We start from the raw sequence: 23,588 nt of genomic DNA on the forward strand, positions 1-23,588 counted from the left end.
ATTTATAAGCCATCTGGGAAACCATACCTGTCCTTTTACACACATAGGAAAAAAAAAAAAATCCTTTTCAAGCAAAGCACCTGAGAACAGAAAACTTCTCCCCTTTCATCCTGTGCTGGAGCATGGTGCAATGGCTCGGTAACAGAACCTTTGTCCTTGCTAATTCAGCTAGATATGTTTCTTCCTCTTCATTTTTGGAGAGGACTGGGAAGCTATGTGTAGGACCTCATTTTCCCTGTAGCCCTCAGACAGCATTTGACTTGTGTCTTCTAAACATAGCTGAACTCTCAAACTCCTGTTTTCCCACATTTGGCTTTTTGGAGTTGGAGATATCTGTGAATTTTCTTGGATCCAGGGATGATGCCACTCATTGGCAGTGACAACGTGATTTGTCCTTGATGGTGGAAAACTAATGTGCAGCCCAAATTTCTGCTGTCAGTCCATCCCAGAAATGTAGTGCAACAGACTAAATAGGCAGTAAGACATTTAGGGAAAGATCTAAGTGAACTGTTTTCACTGCATTGTTAGCAGCCAGGTAGTGCTGGGTGTAAGATTCTGTTCAAGTGTTGGAGAAATTATTACATAATAAATATTTTTTTAACAGTGATATTTAATACTAAATTAAAAGCATCACACTGGTTCCCTCACAATCCCAGTCCTAGTCCTGAAGTCAACAAGGGAAGAACATATTCAATCCATTGCTTCCAGGCACGTGAAATAAACAAAATAGTAAAAATAAAGACTATATATGTTTTCTTCTCCTTCAACTAGAATAATCTTGGAGATTACATTCAAGCAAAAATTTGTATGGGACTCTTTTCATGTCTTCTTTCCAGTCTCACCTGGGCAATCTGCCCAGACCAATCTCTCAACTCAATTGACAATATTTGGGGTTTGTTTCTTCTCCCTCTTAGAAATGGTATAGTACCTGTTTAAGAGAATACATAAATGGCCAAGAGATACTATTAAGGAGATTCTGTAAATGGTCAGGATAGCAAACTTAAGATATTGCTCTTCTGATTTTAAAAATCTGCAACATTTATTCAATCCTGAATGCAAATGAGGCAATGTAAACATAAATTATGTGTCATTATTTACATTTTTTTTCCTCTTAATTTCTGCTTCATTCAATGCAAAAAAAAAGAAAGAAAAAAAAAAACAAACAGATGTACAATAGGTGGAATAGGTGGAAAATACCTCACTTCAGTGGTCTGAAAATTATGGTCTGTATGGGCTTCCATTCTAGTGAATGGAAGCAGGTAGGCACTGCCAAATAGTCATTTGGCCTGTCTTTAGATAGGTCCAAGACAGATGTGTTCAGTCAGCTACCTAGATACTCCTGTATTTCTCTGCTGATCCACAAGGAAACTGAGACAACCTGCATACATCAGAAGTCTCCTGTTTTGGACAGCTAAAATTAGGTGAGGTGCATCCCATTCTCAAAACACAGTTCTTTGTTTAGTGCATGGCCTGATGCTATATTTTCTGTAATGCTACTGAAATCCTTGAGGTAATGGACGATTGAAATGTCTATTGCCTCCTCAGGTTTGGTAGGCAATGAAATATCTAGGAGTGTGAGTCATTTCACCAGCTATTCACCAGCTACAGACCTTTACTAGGTGAGGTTTAGCAAGGAGACTGAGCAACCTAAGCTCTCTTTATGTCAATGGAGACAAACATTCACTTTTAGCATCTGTTTTAGCATGAGATGAATCTTTCCCTAGAAGTGCATGTGTTAACCCTCTTTGCCTGAGAATCTATGTTATTACACTGTCTAAAGAGCTGACCTTTAGCTAGATGAAGTGCTCCATGTGAAGTGCTCTGAGAACATGAATTTGTTTCATAGCTCTCTCTAAGGAAATTAGAGGCAATACCTGAATTAGATATAGAGCAAAATCATGGTGTAATTAAGACAAAAGCATTTGCTGGTTTTGGGTGTGCACTCTGACACATTTAGAGCTCAACTTTTCCATGAGACTAAAAGGCACTTCAAATTTTCAAAGAACAACCGTCGTTCATTTCTAAATTAAAAGTATATCAAAAATTTTTCAAGTTGTAAATCCATAGCCTGAATACAAAAAAGGTATAGTGATTTACTGGTGTGCTTTATTCAGTTCTGAATGCAATTGGACACTATAAGTTGTATGTGACCTACCCTAAGTACTGCAAGTTCTGCTTGCAAATAGTCCTAATAGCCTTGTTTGCATTTCATTGTGTTGTTTAGGAATCTCAGGGGAAAAAAAAAAAAAAAAAAAGAAAAAAAGAGAGAGATGGAATAAACCTGACTCTTGGCTTATATCCACTGCAAAAACACGCTAGTGTGCACACCTCAATAGTTGCTCGTGATGTGAATGCTAACTTGAGTTTTTAGAGAAAGATGAGACTAAGTTTGGGTCTGAGCTAAATTAGCAGGAAATTCTTGTCACTGTATCTTGTACTTGTGTACCTGAGCAACGTTCAGCCTTACAAGCTCCATGGACTGAGCAATTCTTCATGGCTTTTAGACTCTTGTGACTTGACACTGTGACATGGCTTGGGCAGCTTTTCAGCCTTATTCATTCACACCTTAGCTCCTGTGAACACTGTACAATTTTCCTTGCCTGCCAGTACCGGCTCTTACCAGCAAAGCTCAACTGCCTTCCTCGCTTTTCTGCAGCTGGTGTAGATGAAGGATATGTATTGCATGATGAAACAAGCTATGGGAGAGTTTATACGGGGGACTCGTACTGCATACTGTTTTTCATGTGATAGCCAGCAGGGAGCTCTCATGTTCTGGTAGGGTCTATTTGCTACGATTTATAGCTGCAATCGTGGCTGATTACTGCATGTCAGAAGGGTGTATCACTAGCGTTGCTGCAGAGGTGATTATGAGGTGGAGCCATGAGGCCCTGGAGCATCTTAACTGCCTATTTGCCCTCCTGAAAGTCCAGTAATAGCTGAAAATAGAGTGGGCAGGAGGGAAAAGCTGTTGACAGCCAAGAAAGTTACTGTAATACAAAAGGCCTCAACTTGGCACCAGGCAACCATTTCTGTCTTTTCAAACAATTAAGATTATATTTCTTCAGAAAAAGCAATTTCTTTAGAAAAAGCTCCATGTCAGAAGTTTTGTACTTTATTTGCTGTCTGCTGTCACATCTTGATCTGCCTGGAGGCTGGACCACACATTTTTTTTGCACCTATTTATTCCTATAAATTTGAAAAATGATATCATTAGGCGGGTTCCTTTTCCTATTGCAGCAGTTTTGAAGTCCTGCTGTGGCTTTCAGTGGAAAAGATTCACAAAGGGAACTAAGAAGCCCAAGAGTTTTAAGGCTTAAGTTCACCACACAAAAATGTTTGTCAATTCTGAAAAGGATTTAGGAGCTCACTAATTGAACAATGTTGAAACTCCTGTCATAGTTCAACATCAATTTACTAAAATAATTTGTTTTAATATCACCAGTTTCATGTATTGGAATACATCCATGGGATACCATATGTGCAGTCCCGTGTCTGAGAGGGGAAGGAGATGCTGGAATAACCCCAAAAAAGAAAGACATGGGTTCTATTTTAAGCCACAGAAACACAGAATCACAGAATGGGTGAGGTTGGAAGGGACCCCTGGAGGTCATCTTCACCAACCCTCTGCTGAAGCAGGGTGGCCCAGGACTATGTCCAGGAAGCTTTTGGGGATCTACAAGGAGGGAGACAACACAACCTCTGGGCAAGCTGTTCCAATCTTCAGTCTTTCCTAAGTCACTCTTGGCCTGGCTTTTGCACTGTCTTTGCCTCTAACTCCACAGTGTGTCTGGTTCTGGGAGCAGCTAATAGTTTGGATGTGCATTCTGTGGAGGTAGTTTGGAGGTAAATTCAGGATAGTTGAATCCGCAGAGCACTGCAGCTCCAGGATCTAGATACATTCAGGATCAAGGCACAGTTGTACTCACTCTGTCCTTGGCAGGGTTTAGTACCTGGGACTGTGTCACGAAAGCATGGGCTCTTTGTGGCTGGGAGGACATTGATGCTAGAGATGCATAGACCCACATGAACAGCTTGAGCTTGAGCTAATAAGCCTTGTCAGAACAAAGTCAGAAGCTTGACACATGTGTCAGCAGTCCAGATTAACCACTCATAGTAATGATCAGTTAATTGGACTAGGTTGTATTAAAACTATTAGAAAAGTGTATGCAGACAAGTGTCTTGGACTAGCAATTTTCAATAAGTATTACAGTTTGCACACGTGCATTTTTCAACCTTATCTTAGACTTTACAGGGATTAATGAATTATATAGTATTTTCAAGGTGCTGTGGCAATGCAAACAATAACTGTTGATTTCTGGAGAACTTTATTTTAATTTCTCAAAGACTTGTTACATTTTGACTCTGAGCTTGGTTTTGAGATTTTGGGCTAAGCAGATTAGGCCACATGAGAATTTTGTTCTGGCTTTTCCCAGCAACAAGGTTAATCTCTGAAGTGCTACATCTGTGGGCTAAGATAACCTAAGTATGGTTATAGACATTCCCCACTGCTCCCCTTTGTGTATATAGCAGCCTGATCAATGCCTTGTATTTGTACTTCTGATATGGACAGGATTTGACCTGATGGATTCGTTCAGCGTGAAACAGATCTTTGGAATGAAAGAAAATGGAATTCAGAGCTCTTATGTGCGACTTGGAAGTTTTCCTGTTGTTCAGAAAACTGAGTGAGTACCCTGGTCCTTCACTGTATTTTTGTCTGAGACTCTGATTTTTGTTGTTTGGTTCCTCTAGGTTTATTGTGAAGTACCTAGTACCTACAGATATTCTGCTGCTTTGATCAGCTCTTTCAGTCCCGCTGGCTCAGAATTTATAAAAGGTGCTTGGGATCCTCTGTACCAACTTGAGGCTCCATGCTGGTAGACAATGAGCCGGTCACAGTGTATCTCAATGGCTGTGAGGAGCAGTATTAAGAAAATCACAAAATAATTTAGGGCCTAGTAAATAGACTCTAAAAGGAATATTTGGTAGCTCTCCTGTTGAGATACAGAATCACAGAATCATCTAGGCCGGAAGAGACTTTCAAGACTGTCAAGTCCAACCATCTTGAACTGGAAGTGCAGGTCGTGACCTGGTTTTCTTTCTCTGCAAAGGGCACAGGCTCATGTCTTCTATCTCATGGATGCAGCTGGGGATGTGAGACTTGTCCCCACAGAGGTCTGAGCTTCTTCCCCTGTTGGCATCATGGGCAGATGGGAGATGTGGGTTACAATCTGTGTGTCTGTCTCCAAGAGGTTCTTGCATCTTCTACATCCTGGGCACAAACGGAGGTGCAGCTCTTGATCTGAATGCTCACAGAGTAGAGATCCAGTGAGCAGGGCTTTGATCTCCTTGGGATCGCAGAGACGAGGTGGGATAGCTCACCCTCCATGGTGACACCAGATCTTCAGGAAGGTTGTGTTGGGGCAGTGAGGAGGAGGAGGAATTGCACTGTGTGTGAGAGCAGCAGGGAGGCATGGAGCTCAGTTTGACAAAAGTGTTTTAAGTGGAAAAAGTAAAGATTTAAGTTTTCTTAGGTAAAAAGTAAATGTTTAAGATTTCTCGAGTTTTAAGAAAATAGATCTTGGAGTAGTCCAGTAGTTTCTGGGATCCGAAAAGCTCCGTGAACTAACTCTATGTAATTGGAAGAAACTCCTGCTGTCTTTTGCTCCTCTGTCCTTTTGCCACATATGTAAGGTGAAAATTAATTCCAAAGCGAAGATAATGACAGACTAATACAATGTCTAACAGTTGTGGAATTGTTCTGACCATAAGGAACTGAAGTTCAGGCAACCTGGAACATATTTGCAGTCCCTTTTTGGTTTTTAGAAGATACTGAGTATTTTTTTCATTAAGTCCTGTAGAGACAATGTAAAACTGTCTACAGGATCATTTACACCATAGTATTTCAGATATTTTTAGAAATATTAGCAAATAATACACTTCATAATCTGAATGTCATTTGTGGCACTGTAGTGTATCTTCTAACATTTTTCTTCTAAAAATTACCAAAGTAACTCCCCTCACTGTGAATTCTGTAATGATGGTGATTTTCTGAGTTCAAGCGGGTTTTCTGGTGAAAGCTGCAGTTCAGAATACATTAAAATATATTTGTTAATTGCAAGAGACCACTTCGTAGTAGATATTATCAGTTAGCTAATAAGGTTTTTGGCCTCGTAGAAGAAGGAGCAGTTTTTAATCCTGTGTCACCATCAGTTTGGTCCTTGGAGCCTTTTATAACCTGAGGCTGCCAGTTGTGTCGTAGGCTATCAGACTGTTTTCTCTTTGGATTGTCATTTGAGTTGTGCTAGCATTAGCCTTGAAAAGAGTGAGTGCATAATTTCACTGAGTAACCACAAGCCATAGATTGAATTGTCATCATTAACATCTTTGCAGTAAATTTCACTCTGCTGGTTTGAACTTCAGCTTAAAAAATCGATGGTAATTCTTTTCCTTCTTACAGATGAAGGCTGTTTTTTGTTGTTTTTGTTGGATTTTTCACGTTGTTGATTGTTTGTTTTCAGTTTTGGCTCTTCTATTTAGCTCATTGCATCTTTGAGATTGTCCCGTGACTTGCATTTGCTTGATTTCACAATATATGTTAATCTTGTAGCCCACCTGGATTGATTTGCTCTTCTCTCCTCTCCTTCTTTCTCTATATAAACACAACATAAAGAGTCTTAAAAAAAAAGTCCAAAAATGGTATATTGAATGGAAAACTGTTTGCTCTAATGCCCATGAATGATGTCTAGTCTCAGGGCATGTAAATTCATCATCTGGAAGACGGCCAACAAACTAAGGCATCTTTGTCTTGACAAGTAGTGTATACATCGCTGGTGTGTGCAGGGAAGGAAATAAACCTTTTTTTTTTTTTTTTTTTTTTTTTTTTGTCTTACAGCAGCTTGTGGGCACAATCCTTGCTTGCTGTGGCTTGTAATAACAAGCAGTCGTGTACTCTATCACTGGAGAGAGTTACCATCAGGGCCTGTGTAGAAGGTAGCCCTTGCTGTAGGGAACTGCAGCTTCTACTAAAGAAATTCTGGCAGTCTTGATCTACTGAACTGGAGCTCAGGGAAACAGGACTAATGCAATCCTCAGGTGTATAAGCAGGAACTTGCAAGTATGGGCTAACTATCTCCGTTACGAGGAACTCTGTCATCACTTCTTTGTCCAGTCTTTGTGTCCATAATTCAATAAAGAATGAAATGAATGGAAGGTTAAAGAATCAGGAAGCAAGTCTAATAGTAAGAAACACGAGCACAATACAGTCAGGTAAAGTTAAGAAGAAGTTAACAACTGGGGTGATCACCACTTACATGTACAAGCACCTTTGGGGAATGAAAGGTTAGTAGAGAGTCTTTGGTGCAACGGATAGTGGTAGATTGAAAGTCAGTGCCTGCCTATTAACATCATCAAAAAACAGCTTGGAAGAAATGCACACTTTTAATGAATGCATTTACCCTCTGGAACAACTTACCATGGATTATAAAGAGCTGTCCATTTGCACTGCTTTTAGAAATTAAGAGCTGAAGCACTTTGTTCTTGTTTTTGCTGTTGATGTTCTCCCAGAAAAGCTGAGGAAGCAAAGCCAGACCAACCAGTTATGATGACTTTCCATCTGCTCAGATTGCATCCATTTATTTGTTCATGTTGTTTTTAAAATAAGTAGGATATTTTTGCCCAGTCTTTTTTTTTTTTTTTTTTCTTTCCAATTGTCTATTTTGCCAATTGGGAGTAAAGTATCCTAAATTAGTACATTGAAATGACTAAGCTTCCTTTTAAATGATTAACAGAAACATAGAACTAAGGAAGATTTTTTTTTCTGTTTTCAGCCTTTTGCATTTTAACTTCCATACTCCTGTGGTTTGGGAATGAAACCAAATGGATATGTCACTGCGGAAGGTGTCTGCATATTTGGTTCATTTTACTTGTTGGATGTCAGGATTCAGAGATGGTGCATATAGGGTCATTGCTCACAGAAAATGAAATCTCATAAGGCTGAACAAAACCGATAACTGGAATAATAAACAAAACAAAAACATCTGTCCTGTCTTGCAGATAACCTCAAGCAACATTTAGCAACTGATAGCTACATCTCATAATTAGAAACAAAATCGTTAACCAAGTAATATATTTAATTCACTTTATTATCTGCTTAAAGGATTTGTATCATTTTATATAAACACTCGTACTTTTACAAAGTGCCAGCTTAGTTGCATGGGAAATGTGCCTATTCGTCTTCCGATCTGGAGCCTACACCCATGAACTTTCTTCCCGTTCATAGTGAGGCACCCTGCGAGTGATCAAATGCAACAGACAGGATGCAATCTGTGTCCTGGGCACTGCGGGACTGGCAGATCTCTCTAGCTGCCTGAGGACTAGTCTAGTGCTAGTGCTTCTCCCCACAGCTCAGGTCGCTGGGGCTCTGCTGCTGTTTGCTCATGGCTCCTCTGTGCCCCAGATTTTGGGTTTGGTTTATTCAGGCATGTTTCTCTTCACGGTTGTCTTGGCTAATGACAAGATTTTGGCTCACTATCCCATTCTCTCCTCTGTTTATTTCTTCTGGTTCTAACTCCAAAGGCTTCCTTCTGCAATGTATATCCCTCAGTCTCCTTATGCCTGATCTGGCTCTAGCCTGGCTTGGTTCTTATCCCAGTTGCCACCTCACAGAACTTCTTGATGCTTGGCTGGCTGTTCCTGTCTGGAATAGCCTGCTGTAGCTCCCCTTTCCCTTCCCTTCCCTTCCCTTCCCTTCCCTTCCCTTCCCTTCCCTTCCCTTCCCTTCCCTTCCCTTCCCTTCCCTTCCCTTCCCTTCCCTTCCCTTCCCTTCCCTTCCCTTCCCTTCCCTTCCCTTCCCTTCCCTTCCCTTCCCTTCCCTTCCCTTCCCTTCCCTTCCCTTCCCTTCCCTTCCCTTCCCTTCCCTTCCCTTCCCTTCCCTTCCCTTCCCTTCCCCCTCTTCTTCTGCTTCTCATCCTCCTCTTCCTACTTAGTGGTTAGTGGTTTTTAGTTGAGGTGAAAATGGTCAGACTTTCTAGGCGTATTCATTATGTCCCTTCCTCACCAAATGCAAACACCTTATTAATAACCATTACATTCCATGTCTGAAATGAGAACTGATAATCTTATTTTTCTCCACTGTATTATTGTTATAGATGTAGGATATCACTCTGATTGTTACAGATGTAGGCTCTTACACCAAACAAAAACATGTAAGAAGGAGGATATATCGTGTAAATGGAAAATGGCTAAGAGAGTCTCCTGCCTGGTCATTATCATCTTTTCTTTGTAGAAGTTGTGATTTACCTGAACTTGGTGATGGGTTAATTAACTCTTAGACCGACCTGCAGCACCAGAGGATTCCCATGTCTTGGAGTTTTATAATGAGCTCTTCTGCAATCCATCCTGTTGTCAGAGTTATAGACCAAGGAGCCGGCAGAGAGCTCCCTGTAGGTACCAGCCATCCAGCAAAGCTCCATAATATGGATCATCAGTTCAATTCAGCCTTGAGTGAGAGAAGGAAGTAAAACATACCTAGGGACAGCAATTCCTGCCCTTGGATTCCTAAGTAAAGCTGGGCTTTTAGATGGAGATCACTTTTTAGTGAGGAAAGAAATGAAAGCTCATAAACAGAGGTGCTGTTATTTATGCAGTAATGCCTCTCTGTAAAAGATGCAAGGACCAAGGACTTGAGAAATAGCTTTTATCATATCTTCAGAGCAATGAGCGTTTTTAGGTTTGCTTTTGGCAGGGAGCCTTTTTCTGTCTGGTACTTGCAGTCAGTTCTTCAGCACCTTAAAAAATCAGTTGAGGTTGACAGGTAATAGGTCATTATAGCTTTCTATCAGTGTAAGTCAACCCAATGGACCATTTGTCAGCCTCTGTGTGACGATGTGTGGCCAGACTCACAAGGATATTTAGGTACCTAATTCTCAGTTATTTCTGTGGGTATTAAGCATCTGAAAACCTTTTTTTTCTGAATTTAAGCTTGCATGGTGATATTCCTGTTTCCAGATCAGAAGTATCCAGAGAGACTGTCTGAGCTCAGAGGCCAGCAATCAGCTCTTCCAGGTTTGGTTGTAGGCTGTCAGGCCAAACACGATATCATCACAAGGGATTAACTTCAACCACATGCTCGTATACCTACCTGCTCAGCAAAGCAGCGATGCCACAGTTACAGACACTGCCTTTAATTTGTACTAGGAACGAAGCACGCCTGTATACATGGAGTTGTAAAAGCAACAAGGAAAGGCAGCACAGAAAGCAAGAGTCAAGCTGCTGTTGATGTGATAACAGCAAACGTGTTATGGACCAGGACAGCTAAGCATCCCCAGACCTGTAACTCTGCCACCTTGTGCCACCCGGGGATTAACTGAGAAACCATTTTTCTGCTTTGCTTTCATTCAGGATGAGGTTAGAGTTGGTGGTGGGGTGTAGCCAGAAAAATAAGTCAGTAGGGTTCTCTTGTGCCCAAAAGGCAAACCAGAGTCCTGAAAATCTGGGTGGGGATGCAGCCCACTAAACCTGGCTGTGATGATGAAGGTAGGTGGTAAGGAGTGAGTTAAGTTAAATGCACTGGGCATCTATTCTGAAACAGCAGAGGTTTAGGAGCTGAGCCACAGGGAAATTTCCATACAAACTGCACTCTCATGTGGAAATGTTCAAGAGGATGCAGTGATAAGAAAAGCATTTTTAGCTGTCAATCTTCTACCTTGCTGAAGTTTCTTGATCTGTCAATGATTTTAAAAGCCAAGCAATGGTTCTTCTTTGACAAACACGGAGACAATGAGTGTCCAAAGCCATTTGACAGGAAATTTGTACCAGGGCATGTCAACAGTTCAAGAGACCTGGCTGGGTGCCCTCTCGGGAGGGCTGATGTGACCAACTTGGCTCCTTCTTGCCAAATATCCCCTAGTTTTTCTTGGTGGTTTTCAGTGCCCAGTCATGCCAGTTTTATTCTCCATGGCAGCTCTGCCATGTGACAACTGACAGGCTTCTTGTTTCATCGTGAAGGGAGGGGAATGTCTGGTTATTTTGTGCACCACAGGGGAGATCGATGCTGGCATGAGGTGGATCTGTGACCAGGGAAGGATGGTTCATGAATGCCTATTACTGAGAAATAAGACAGCCTTGTCTGCTCTCCAAAGGGAAGGAGCTGGTTTAGTTTTCTCTTGTGCTGGAAGACTCCAGAAGGTGCCTTTGCCCCCAGTGGGAAGACCAGCTTATAATGATGCATAGTCTCCATGGGCTTTTTATATAGCAAAAACTACAGCAGTGGAAAAAAAATCACAGTAATACTTATTCTGAAATTTAAACTTGGCTAAAAATACAAGAAATTCAAAGCACTGACTAAATGATGATTGAATATTTTGGCCTTCAACTTTTGCTGTAAATGTAAAACAACACATTCTGGAAATGCTGAAGATGAGACTTTTGCCTTAAAGTCCAGTAACAACTTCTAGCTTTGCATGCCGTTGGGTTAACCGTGCCAGTGTCTGCATAGCAATGGACTGTGTTGAGTATTCAGTATTCTTTAAGAGTACTCTCTTCACTGTTTTGCTCTTTTGCTCTTTATTAACTGCTGCTGTTGTCTTTTTTTTTTTTTTTTTTTAATGGGTGCTTATGCCTGACTGCTCAGATGTCCAGAAGCAAAGACATGATATTTAGGAAGGGCCTATTTAGGAGTAATCAGAGGAGCAGGCTGTCCTGGGCATTAGGAACAATGAAGTTAGCTGGGACTATTCAACTGGGAAAAGAGATAGCTTAGAGGCAATATAAGTAAAGTTTGCAAAATCATGAATGTAATAAAAAAATAGAAAAATAATTGGTTCATTGTGTTGCACTGTTATAAAGAGAGCATAAAGAGAAATCCTAAAGAGTTGGAGGGAGGGAGAGCATGTTTGTTCCATTCATCCTCATTCCTAGATGTCCATTTATGCCTAGTGACAAAAAATTGTGATTTTGGGTTAATTATCCCTTCTGTCCAGCTCATTTCTGGTATGTTCTTATGTTGGGGTTGAGTCAAACAGTGCTGGTTTTGTTTAATTCAGACTTATGCATGGACCATGGTGTCACAATGAACAAATTTCTGCCTAAGGTACTTGTAAAGTGTGATTTGAGAAGGTTCTGTTCTCCCAGGCCGCCAGCCAAGGAAAATATCCTTGGGCAGGAATGAGGTGTAGTGCCTATTTTGGGGGAAGTATCACAATATTTGTTACTATAATTTGGTACATTTATAGAGGATTTCAAGCATGCCTGCCCACTGTCAGATTTCAGAGGTCTCCAGTGCATCTAGAGAAGAACAGGACGATTTGCTGCATGCATGAACTGAATCATCAGGTGAAAATCAATTGCTTTGACATGATGAATCTGAGACTGAAGCTTTTCGCTGTTCCTTATTTAACCTGAGAGCTTCATTGTTGGAATGGAGAAGGGCTCCTCAAGGACAGAACCACCTGGAGGGCACAAACTCATGTTCATCTTTTTTAAGCTGCCAAATACAGCAGATTTTGTGGGAACGACATGATACTTTTGGGAAGCATTGTTGGGACATGCAGAGTTTTTAGAAATTCTGCTCTACACTGCTAAGCCTGATACATTGCTCTCTTTTTCCCTCCCCATGCCAGGGATGTATTCCCACAAGGTCTGCCTGATGAATATGCCTTTGTAACTACCTTCAAATTCCGGAAGGCTTCCAGAAAAGAAGACTGGTATATTTGGCAGATTATTGACAAGTACGGCATACCACAGGTATGAGACCCTAAGGTTGGCTGTCTTTTCCAATCTAGCATTCTTAGTATTATACTAAGCTTAGAGATTTGAGTGTGCTTCAGCAGGAGATGGTTTGGTTGGGCTGTATGTTTTTCAGGGTTGTATGTTTTGTTGGAGACAGCTGAAAACCTGAACTGTGTAGATGGAGAGAGAAAAAAGAACTCAAGATTCTCAGTAATATTTTCAAAAGCGCCTTCAATTGTGGTGCCAAAAGTGTTCTTAGAGCCTCATGAGCCTTGTTTCATGCACAGTCTCTTGAACTTTGGCCACTAAGTGTTTGTGTACCTGCTTAGTTTACAGACAGCTCACACTTCTAAACCAGCACTGATCTGAGATGGCATTTCTAGCCAGCATGGTACCCAGCTGCATGGAGATGTGTCAGGTTTGGAGGCAGCCTACCCTGTGTTGCTTCCATCAGGCACAGTTTGGTGCCAATGTGGCCAAACTCCTTTCAGCTTTGCAGTTCATGGATGCACCACTGCTTCCCCAGGCTCTGAGCTCTGCTCCATTCCCTGCTGCTTGCCAGTAACTGTCTGTCTTTGATAAAAGAGAAAATCAATTTTTAAATGAGCTAAGAGTATAACGTCTTCAAAAGCCTATGTTTACCTACTCCGTAGCTTGCAACATGGGGTATATGTAGCACAATGTTGCTAGGAATGGCTTGTGGAGAGAAAGGCAGAGACATGTAAAGGAAGAAAGATGGAGGGAATCAATGGTGAGGTATTGATTCTGCAGTGATCAAGTGGAGTGGTGTGATTTAATACAAGATTAAAATGGAATTTTGTTTTCACTCATTTGAAAATGCTTTGCCTAAGAGTGGTCACCTGGGACTTCATTTTTTATGTGTTACACTTGATAATTTTACTCTGAAAGGAAGACATTTGAGGCTGTCTATCCTTTAACTTCTAGCTTTCCTCCATCACTAGGCATTGTCTCTTTTATTTCTAATTAAATGATTTAGGCCAGGAACCAGTCTTCAGTACTGACTTCAAGTTGCACAGCTTGTCTGTGTCCACACTGTGTAATAACATGGTCCTAGGTCTCCTCAGAGCCCGAGGCATAATCATTATTGTGTGTTTTCGTCTTCAGTTCAAAGTGTCTTGAATAATCTGTAATGCTACAGCGGAGCAGACTGTTTGCATATCAGGAAATGAGGTATTTGTCCATGCCCTGTGGGATGGTTGAGGACATGTGAGGGAGACTAAAGAGCACAGAGCCTGCTGGGAAGTAGTGGAGGATTGCACAGGGTAAAGGGATCCAAAACAGGCTCAGCTTTGTCTGTATACCTTTGGGGAAATGTCTCTGACATGTGCTAGCACCCAACCATGCCCAAGCATTGCCAGGGAGGCATTATGGTGGCATGGGATGAAACCATACCAGGGAGCGTTCTCATGAGGAGAGACTTTGGATGGTCAAGGGTTTGTGCTCAAGCCTGTGCCCTGCCCTGTCTGTTCACTAGAACAGGTATAGGCTCCCTATCCAACTTCATATCTCATCCAAAAGAACATCCTCTGCTCTTTGCATCAGCTTGTAACCAAATCCCTGTCTTTGGGGTGTCAGTTGCAATGGAAAGCAGGCAGGAGGAACGAGGAGGCTGTACACCTAATGGCAAAATCACCTCTGTCTGTTTTCAGGTCTCAATCCGTCTGGACGGAGAGAACAAAGCCGTGGAGTACAATGCCGTTGGGCTCACCAAAGATGCCGTGAGAGTGGTTTTCCGCAGCGCACGAGTCAGTGATCTCTTTGACCGCAGCTGGCACAAGATTGCCCTCAGCATTCAGTCAACAGCTGTCTCGCTGTACATAGACTGCAAGCTGGTGCAGATGCTGCCTATTGAAGACAGGGAAAATATTGACATTCAGGGAAAGACTGTGATTGGCAAACGTTTGTACGATAGTGTCCCCATTGATGTAAGTACTGCGTGTATCGAGTAGAACTGGTGTGACTTTCAGTGCTGGGCTTGCAGCATGTGATTGTATTTTGGGGCGTTTTTGTTGTAAATGACCCTTATCCTAAAGCAGCCTAACTGAAATATTACCTGTGTTGCACAGCTAAAACAGATTGGCATTTCATCGCGTGTAAGATTTGTGGCCTTTTTATGCGAGATTGTCAATATCTATGTAAAAGGGATTAAAAATGAGAAATGTATTTCATCCTTCTGTCTAGTCCCAGGATACACAAGAGTTAAGATCAGAGACAAAATCATCCATAAATATGATCGAAATAAGTACTGAGCTACACACATAAAGATGTTTTTCTGTCCAGTCTGGCCTTAAGAAGGTTTCCACCTGTGACAGCAAGGGATGGGGAAAAAAAAGAAATCCTGTTTACTAAGTAGAGTCACAACATAGTCTCTGTTCCTTGGAAAATAAAGCTGATATTAAATGGCTCTTGCTCTAATTGAACTTAAGGTTAGACCTGCACATTGGTCTGGTTGCTGCATTAACCTGGTATAACTTAAGCATGATGGGTGGTTTGAGGCTTAGGTAATCTTTCTTTGCTGCACAACAAGGATGGGATGTGCATATTAAGTGTGCTAATAGCATTTCTCACACAGGGGTAAATGGTCAGAAGATGCAAGGCGCAACAGGAGAAAAACAAACCTTATGTCTAGATGAAATTCTAGGAAGGATATAGGTGGGCAAAATATGTCTTCCCAGACAGGAATTTGGCCAGGACACAGCGATTAGCAGAGCTCCTTATTGTATTAAAACCTGCATCACAGAGCTAATAGGCGTATTCAGGGGCTCATTAACACAGCACTCTTGAAGAATGCTGAGATATTGGTCTGTTATTGAGAGAGAAAGAGAGAGATTGACTACGGGAGTCACAGAATCGCCATGAATTTAGCCCCATCTGGTTTTTATTTGCATTCATCTGCACTGTGTGTATCCAAACAAAAGGACATGTGGTCTTTAATAATTCACTGTCTCTGAGACTATTGCCTCACTTTGTCTTCCAGTTTGATCTTCAGCGGATGGTTATTTACTGTGATTCTCGGCATGCTGAGCTGGAGACCTGCTGTGACATTCCCTCTGGACCAGTAAGCTTCTTTTTGTCATTAATTCATTTTCACATGAACACTCTTCATTGAAATCTATTACACAAACCAGGAAATATATGACAGTGTGGGTTTATCATTTTTATAATGATGGTGAATCAAACCTAGCTATATAATTGGTAAAGTAGCAGTGCCAGAAGAGAACTGTAAAGGGATGAGTATGAGGAATTTGAAGTTTCCAAGTCACTTTTTCCCTGTCAAACTGTCATGGGAAACAAAACCCTGAAGTGATGATGGAACAACAGAAATTCAGCATGAAATATTCAGCATGAATCCCACTGGTTTTATATGGGGAGAGCTAACACAGTGCCAGTTGCTGCTTAGTTTCCTGTGCCCAGCTCTCAGTAGTCACTTCCACTCCCCTTTCACTCTTCTCCTCTCGATCCTGGTTAAAGAGATTCATTGTTCATTTTGCCACATTTTCTCCCATTGCTTGAATGAATGGCTTTTGTGGGATTTCATTCCTAACATATTTAGCTGTGCAGTAATGCCTATATGGTTTCTCTAAAGTGGGTGGAAGAGAAAGTTTTCTAGCATCAAAGTCTTCATCATGACCTTGAGTGTTTGGGTGCAGTGCCAGGTCACGGTCCTGACAGAAGCACCTCCCGTGGAAGTGAAGCCCACTGTTGGCAGCGAGCAAGTTGCCCACCTCAAGACCGTCAATTGCTCCTGTTCTGCTGGAGAAAAGGTGAGTGTAGAGTGCGTTTTTTTTTCTGGTATGTTGGATGGGTTTGTAAATAATGATACCATGCAAGTGAGTTGTAAGAAACACCATGTTTGTGAAGTGCTTGGAGACCTAGTGGTGGTAAGCATTTCACAGAAAGAACCAGATGGTGTGATGTCTATAGAGGTAATGGCAATCTTCCCAGGTGTTTTATCTTTATTTAATTCAGTTTTGATCATGCTGATAGTCTTGAAAGCAACCTTGGAAAACAAAGTGGTTATTTTTATCCACCCCAATCTTGTGCATCGTTTTTCAGTTGAGCAGCAAGAAATTCTGGAAATAAAGATAGCCACCCTGAGAAAGATCTCATACCTTTTAAAAATCATATAATGCTTGTATTGGCTGTGACTGGGACCTCTGAGCAGCCAACTTCACTGTCACTGCTTGTGAAGACCTGTCACTTTTAGCCTGCTGTCCACTAAAACCAGAAAACCTTTCTGTTGTTCTCACTGACTGTGGGATTGGGTCCCTTTGTTGTATAATGGCAAGATCCATCTGACTAATCATGTTTTTTTCTTTAGGGTGAGAGAGGCCCAATCGGCCCTGAAGGTCCTAAAGGCCAAAAGGTCAGTAAGATGTGCTGGTTCATCTATCTGATAAAGCCAACAACAAAAAAAGGCAGTTTCAGAGTAAATAGAGGAGTTGAAGATTTTGAGAAATAAGGATCAATTTGATGTATCACTTAGTTCAGATACTTTTCAATGACCTTGGAGTGCTGGGGACTCTGCCTGACTCGTAGCTTTGCTCTAGGCTTGCATTTGAGCCTCTGTTGCCACTTGAGAATAAATGTGTTCCAAAATCTTTTCACATAGGTTCTAAACTGATGTTTTTTGCAAACTCCTATTTTTCACTGGGTCATGCACAGCTTTCATGATGAGTCACCTGGAAACCCTTCTGTGCTGAGCCTTGCTCAGCAGCACTAGATAGCTGTAGGTTAGGTAGCAGCCTCCCAGTCACTCTCTACAATATCTCCTGAGAATGGGGCAAGGGATTAGCCACAATCTGTTATTAACGAGCGTGTTTTAGTCATGAGCTGATGTTAAATACAGGCCACTTTCCTTAGTACTCTTCTTCCTAGATAACAGGGTAGGAGAATGGTTGTGATGGCTGCTTCAAGTTTCACAGTGCAACCTCTATATTATCCTGCATGTTCTGCAAGCTTCTTTGATGTGTGTGTGTTGTGCACATTCAACACGCAGCCATTCTCCTTCTTGCATGGCTCTAGTTCGAGCTGTGAAACAGACTTAGAGGAGAGCACTTGTACTGGAAGAAAACAAGGGTTCATGTTGCTTTAGAGGTGAAAGTTGGTGGTGTTGGTGGTTCCCAGTTTCACCATCTGTGTGATTAAAAAGCCTTTGGGGAAGAATATGTATTCAAAAATGTTTCCATGTGAATCACTTTTGCAAATTCAGTAACTGAATTTGAAACTGGTGAATAAACTCACTGCAGCCCAGCAAAAGGTATTTGGTTGTCCTGAAACACTGTGAGAGGGGAGAGGAGAGGAAAAATCTCAGGGTTTTGGAAGGTCAGATATCCTCAGCACTGATTTTGTTGTGGTGGTGTCGGTGTTTTTTGTTGTTTTGTTTTGGTTTTTGTAAGTTTTTTTTTTTTTGGGGGAGGCAAACTTTGCTCTTCTGCCTGCAGAGAGAAACCTTGAGTGATGAGGATCTGTGTTTGGGGGTATGTTTTCTGCTGGCAATAAAGAGCACGGGTGCATTAGTGTTCAGATGTGCCTGACTGAAACTGCAGAAAATATTTCCTTATGGGAATATAAATAGCAACTTACTATTTTAATCTGTGACAGCCTAAATAATAAGGGGCTGTTTTGAAGAATGGCAGAGCCATGACTCCTGTGAGGAGGCTGCAGAAGGGCGACGAGGGTTATAATAAAAGTGCCCTGCAGCAGCATCCCGTTGTCTTTCAGTGCTTTGACAAGGTCTGCGCACTGGCGAGGATGTCTGTAGTGTGCAGCACGGCACAGCGTAGGAGGTATTAGTTGTTTACATAACAGGCTATGTCCAAGCACCACAGCAGGAGGCTTTTTTTAACAGATCCCCAAATGGCTGTCCCACCCCTGCAGGTGGGTGACTCGATGGCTCTGGAGATGTGTATGGCTTTTTGTTGGATGTAGTGTTCCATGACTTGCATGCTACTAAGGTAGGGCCATGTCACAGGCGCTGAGAGTCGGGGATGATGCCACTTAGATGGCTCTGACAGCAGTCTGGTACAAACAACTGATGATTTGAGGCAGACAGCTTAGCTTCTTTATCTGCTAAAGAAGGCAAGCCATAGATTTGATTCCTGACCAGCAAAGATTAAATAATATATAAAGCCCTTGACAACAGTCCTTGCACAGGCCAGCCAAAGACCAGCTTGCTGGAGATCAGCTTTGTCCCAATCCCTGCTCTCTGTGCAGAGACAAATTTCTCTCCCTTCCTTCCTATTTGTATATTACTGAGCCACCCAAACTGAAATGCTGGCAATAGGGAAGAAAGGAGGTGCTATTTGCAGCTCCCCAGTATTACCATGAGGTGGGCCAAGGCCCCACAGAAATGACTGGCTTCTGCATTATGGTGTAGAGGTGTCCAAAATATGGTTCAACTCGTCTCCTTGTTTCTAAGGGGCAAGGTTTTAAAGTTGCGTTGCTGTGTAATGAGGATGGCTCTAAAGCTTTTTTAAGGGAATGAATATTGAATATTTCTATTATTTGTTACATAAATCCTAGAGCTGTGGCTTCAAGAAATGCTACAAAAAAAAAAAAATAAATCCATATCCACCATACTCTTAGGTTTGATTAAAACACATTAGCAAGCAAGTACAGCCTAAGAAAAGACTAAGCATTAATTGACTAAATGGAGAGGTGGGAGTAAACTAATTAAGAAGGAAAGGAATTATCAGAAAAAGGTAGAAACAGTGATGTCAGGACTCTGAGTCAGAAGTCATGATTTTCTCTATAGACATCAACATAATTGAACATCTCTTTATTGGGGGTGAGTTGCAAGGCTGAAATCTAATCCTAAATAACCAGAGCCCTAGGGATACTTAAGTGGACTGTAGGCACTTGGGCATTATCCAGAAGTCTTTTACAGGCTGGTACTGAGAACTACCCCACAAGGGACCTTATGGCTATATAAGTACCCAGGAAAGCAGCTGATGTAGCTGCTTCAAAAAAAACTATGTGCAGGTGGTGTGAGTCACCTGAGAAATGAGTCCCACTAGGGGGTACTAATAGCAGTGGAGATCAATGGCAGAAACCAAAATAAACCCCTTGCCCCCAAAAGGGGGAATCTTTGGAGAGGCTGATAAAAGGAAGAAGACTGTAACACTACTTCTCTAGAGTAAGATAGTTGTTATTGTTGTTTTGTCTTGGATTTCTTTGTTTGTTTTTTCCCCGGATTAGAGCAGTAGCTGGTGGCTTATTCACTCCTTGTCCAAAGTAGAAATAATGGCTACTTTTTTTTTTCCCTTTTTTTTTTTTTTTTCTTTTTCTTTTCAGTCAGTTTGAGGGTCTGTTTGTGATTGTGATTGTGACAGTCATCTATCGGGGTTGAAGGCAAAGAGATTAGTGTTCAGGCTCCATTATCCTGAGGTCCCAAAGTATATTTCTTCTTTTAGTAAGGGTTGTTTAGACAAGCTTTTCCTATGGTGCTATCTGACTGGAGTAATACTCTAAGCATATACCCTGCATGGGAAGATAATGAGTTTCTGTCCTTCTTTAATTTGACTTTCAAAACCCATGGCAAAACAGGAGCTTGCAGTTACTAGAAAAAGTAGAAAAAAAATATCTTAGAGACGAACATTTTTGCTTCAGTCATCTATGCTGCCAAACTTCAGTTTCTGTATGGAGACGCACTGTACATGTTTTGGAAGGAGATACAGTAAAGGATGGTGTTGGGGAAGAGCAAGATAGGAAATAGCCTTGGAAGAATTGGCTTGAACTTGGGTCTTATTGACAAGTTTTAGATTCTAACAGCCCAATGGAATTTATTTTCCTTTTGTACTTGCCATCCATGCTGTGTTTTTTGGAGGCAGCCAGGCTGGCTGGGGTACTGGGCTGATGGTCAGTGGGCTTCTGCTCTCTTCTAGGACTGCTATCAATCTGTGCTCCAAGTTTAAGGAAAATCTTTTATCTGTGGGATCTGTTTCCATCCACTTCGCAGAAATGGTGTTGCTTACCTGCCTTTGACTACAATGTTGTTTTTTTTTTTTTTGCATGTGTGCTACTTGCTCTGTGAAGTTTTTTCCTTTTGGCAAAATTGATATGGATGTTTTCAAAAGTCTATCTGCATCAGGGGAAAAGAAAGCATGATTTTGACAAATATTTCAGTGTCTGGTGCAGCTAAACACACTTTTTGGACAGAGATCAGGACAAAATGAATTGAGATAAAAAAATAAATCCTATGCAGTTCACATGGAATGACTGGGGAGTACAGGGGTCACCGGATTTACTGCCATTGTGGCAGTTGAAAATTCCCATTCCAGGTCTGAGATATTTTCAGCCTGATACCGTGTCTACACCAGACTACCTAAACTGCCTACAATCAAAAGTCAATCACAGGTACAAACAGTGGAGGCATGTGCAAGGAACAGTGTCACTGTGTTTCAGCATGATGGATGGAAGGCTCAGCAGTGTTGCTGGTGTATGTGCTCTGGGTGAGAACCAGGCAGGAGGTAACTAGAAGTGCATAGGCAGAGCCTTCTGCTTTCCATCACCTTCTGGTGCAGGAGGACTCAAAGGAGTGACTGGCAACACTAAAAATAGCTTTAAACAGGTCTAAGTAATGTACGTATGCTCAGCTGGTCCCTCTTCCAGTCTTAAAACTCTGGAGTACATGACTATGATTTCCAGATATTTTTTTCTGCACTTGCAGATTTTATCATCTTTAGTTCTATATTTGATAGATGTTTATCAAATGGTATGTCTTCCTTGGCTCTCTGTTTATTTCACCTCTTAGCCTGGAAAATATTTTCTCTTTCCTGGGTGAAAACTATCCTTTTTCTCCGGGGCCCCCAGCACAAGAAGGACATGGAAGTACTAGAACAAGTCCAGAGGAGGGCCACAAAGATGATCAAGGGGTTGGAGCACCTCTTCAATGAAGATAGGCTAAGGAGGTTGGGGTTGTTCAGCCTGGAGAAGAGAAGGCTCCAGAGACACCTTCCAGCGGCCTGCAAGTGCCTAAAGGGGGCTACAGAAGAGCTGCAGAGGGACTCTTTGTCAGGGGGTGCAGATAGGACAAGGGGGAGTGTCTTTAAACTAAGAAATAGAAGATTATGATTAGATATAAGGAATAAATTCTTTCCTCAGAGGGTGCTGAGGCACTGGCCCAGAGAATCTGTGGATGCCCCATCCCTGGAGGCGTTCAAGGCCAGGCTGGATGGGGCTTTGGGCAACCTGGGCTGGTGGGAGGTGTCCCTGCCCATGGCAGAGGAGTTATAAACCAATGGTCTTCAAAGTCCCTTCCAACCCAAACTATTCTATGATTCCTAGAAAACAAGTGAAGAGAAAGTTTTGTCTGGGTTTTATTTGATCACTGTTCCTCCCTATATACTTGTTTTTCCAGTTTTTGCTTCCCTACCAATCATAATTTGTATTTTTTTTTAATGTTTTCAACTACCTTTTTACATCTTACCTTTCTTTCACTTCCATTTGTGGAAGCAGTAAGAGTGACTGTGTGTGTTGTACCTTTCTACTAGGGAATGGAGGAGTTGGCTGATCATGAAAACCTGATGTGAATGAAAACAATGTTTTTTCAAAATTGGAAGTATAAATATAACTCTAAAGTCCTGACAATATTTACAGGTTTATTTTTTCCACATCTTAGGTGTGCACCCTCTAGGTGTTATGCAAACCAACTTTCTAAGTTCTTCCTGGTTTAAGAGAAAATAATGACTTTTGAAGTACGTCACAATAGAGAGCTCTATGCCTAGCCAGTGCACCCTGAAGGGTTCCAGCAGTATTTTCATATGAAAAATAGAGTGCAAAATCAATCTGAGAGCTTGGGCATTCAAGTCTGTATAAATGTAATGAAGTCCACCCCGTCCTTCTGGACTTTCAGCAGGAGCTGAAATCCCAGTAGAGACTAGTGGGAACAGAAGTATCCACAGTCTCAGCCAAGCCCTCATTGCACTGCTCTCCAAAAAGCAAGTAAAAAATAATGAACAACCAAATAAAACCACAAGGCAGCCAAAACCTAACTGTGAAATGCAAACACCAACATCATGCAGCTCACAAGTGAGGACAATGGGGAGGATAACTGGAAATTTTTGTCCATTATTTCTGGGCCTGTGGTTATCTCTGTGGTATCAACAACCTTTCTTCTTTTTGAAGGGAGAAAGCGGCAGTCAAGGGCTTCCTGGACTCAGAGGAGAAAAAGGAGAGTCAGTAAGTAAGAAACAGAATGATTTTTAGATAACGAGGTGGAAATACACGTAGTTTTTCTCTCCTCTACGTGGAACATTTGCTCACAGTGTCAGTGTACTCTGTTTAATATTTCTCTTGCTGGGCCTTTATACCAGGGAGAAACTGGTCTTTCTAGCATCCATTGGCCTTTCAGGGGGGAATGGATGGGTTCATCCCTGAGTTTAGTTGATAATTAACTTAGTATTGGCATTTTAGTTAAAATATGTGTCTTGGATGTACTTGGTTTTAGCACAGCTGCACGTCCAGCAGAGGACAGTAAGAGGCAACTACACACAAAGAAGATGCAAATCTCTCCCAACTTCTTTACATTCAGATAACCAAGATCCTGCTTTCCCCAGCTGCAATTAATGCAAATGCCAGACTGAGTTTTTAAGCAAGGAAGTCTTTAACCCTCAGTCTAATTAGAGTTGCTGGCATCTTTGATTTTGAAAATGTAATATCAGACTCCGGTATCAGTGAAAAACAAGATGTGTTTTCTGGTGCTAGAGTAGGAGAATTGGGGATGGGCTATCTATTTTAATTTGTAACTGAAGTATTATTAAGGAATTTTGCCCCCAAAAGTAACTTTACATACATTAACCATCCTGTGATTGTGTGTATATATGTATTAGTGATATTTA

The 23,588-nt window shown here is 41.5% G+C and overlaps 1 protein-coding gene across 1 annotated transcript in view; it reads left to right on the forward strand.

Annotated features, from left to right (window-relative positions):
- The window catches only part of COL22A1 (collagen type XXII alpha 1 chain), a 228,141-nt gene that overhangs the window by 81,765 nt on the left and 122,788 nt on the right, over positions 1 to 23,588 (forward strand). Inside the window, exons 5-11 of the mRNA XM_072034280.1 lie at positions 4,571 to 4,682; positions 12,618 to 12,741; positions 14,397 to 14,672; positions 15,725 to 15,805; positions 16,398 to 16,511; positions 17,069 to 17,113; positions 22,876 to 22,929. Coding sequence (XP_071890381.1) covers positions 4,571 to 4,682; positions 12,618 to 12,741; positions 14,397 to 14,672; positions 15,725 to 15,805; positions 16,398 to 16,511; positions 17,069 to 17,113; positions 22,876 to 22,929 — 806 coding nt within the window. The remainder of the gene's footprint in view (positions 1 to 4,570; positions 4,683 to 12,617; positions 12,742 to 14,396; positions 14,673 to 15,724; positions 15,806 to 16,397; positions 16,512 to 17,068; positions 17,114 to 22,875; positions 22,930 to 23,588) is intronic.

This window comes from Anas platyrhynchos, chromosome 2 (assembly GCF_047663525.1).
Source record: "Anas platyrhynchos isolate ZD024472 breed Pekin duck chromosome 2, IASCAAS_PekinDuck_T2T, whole genome shotgun sequence".
Lineage (NCBI taxonomy): Eukaryota > Metazoa > Chordata > Aves > Anseriformes > Anatidae > Anas > Anas platyrhynchos.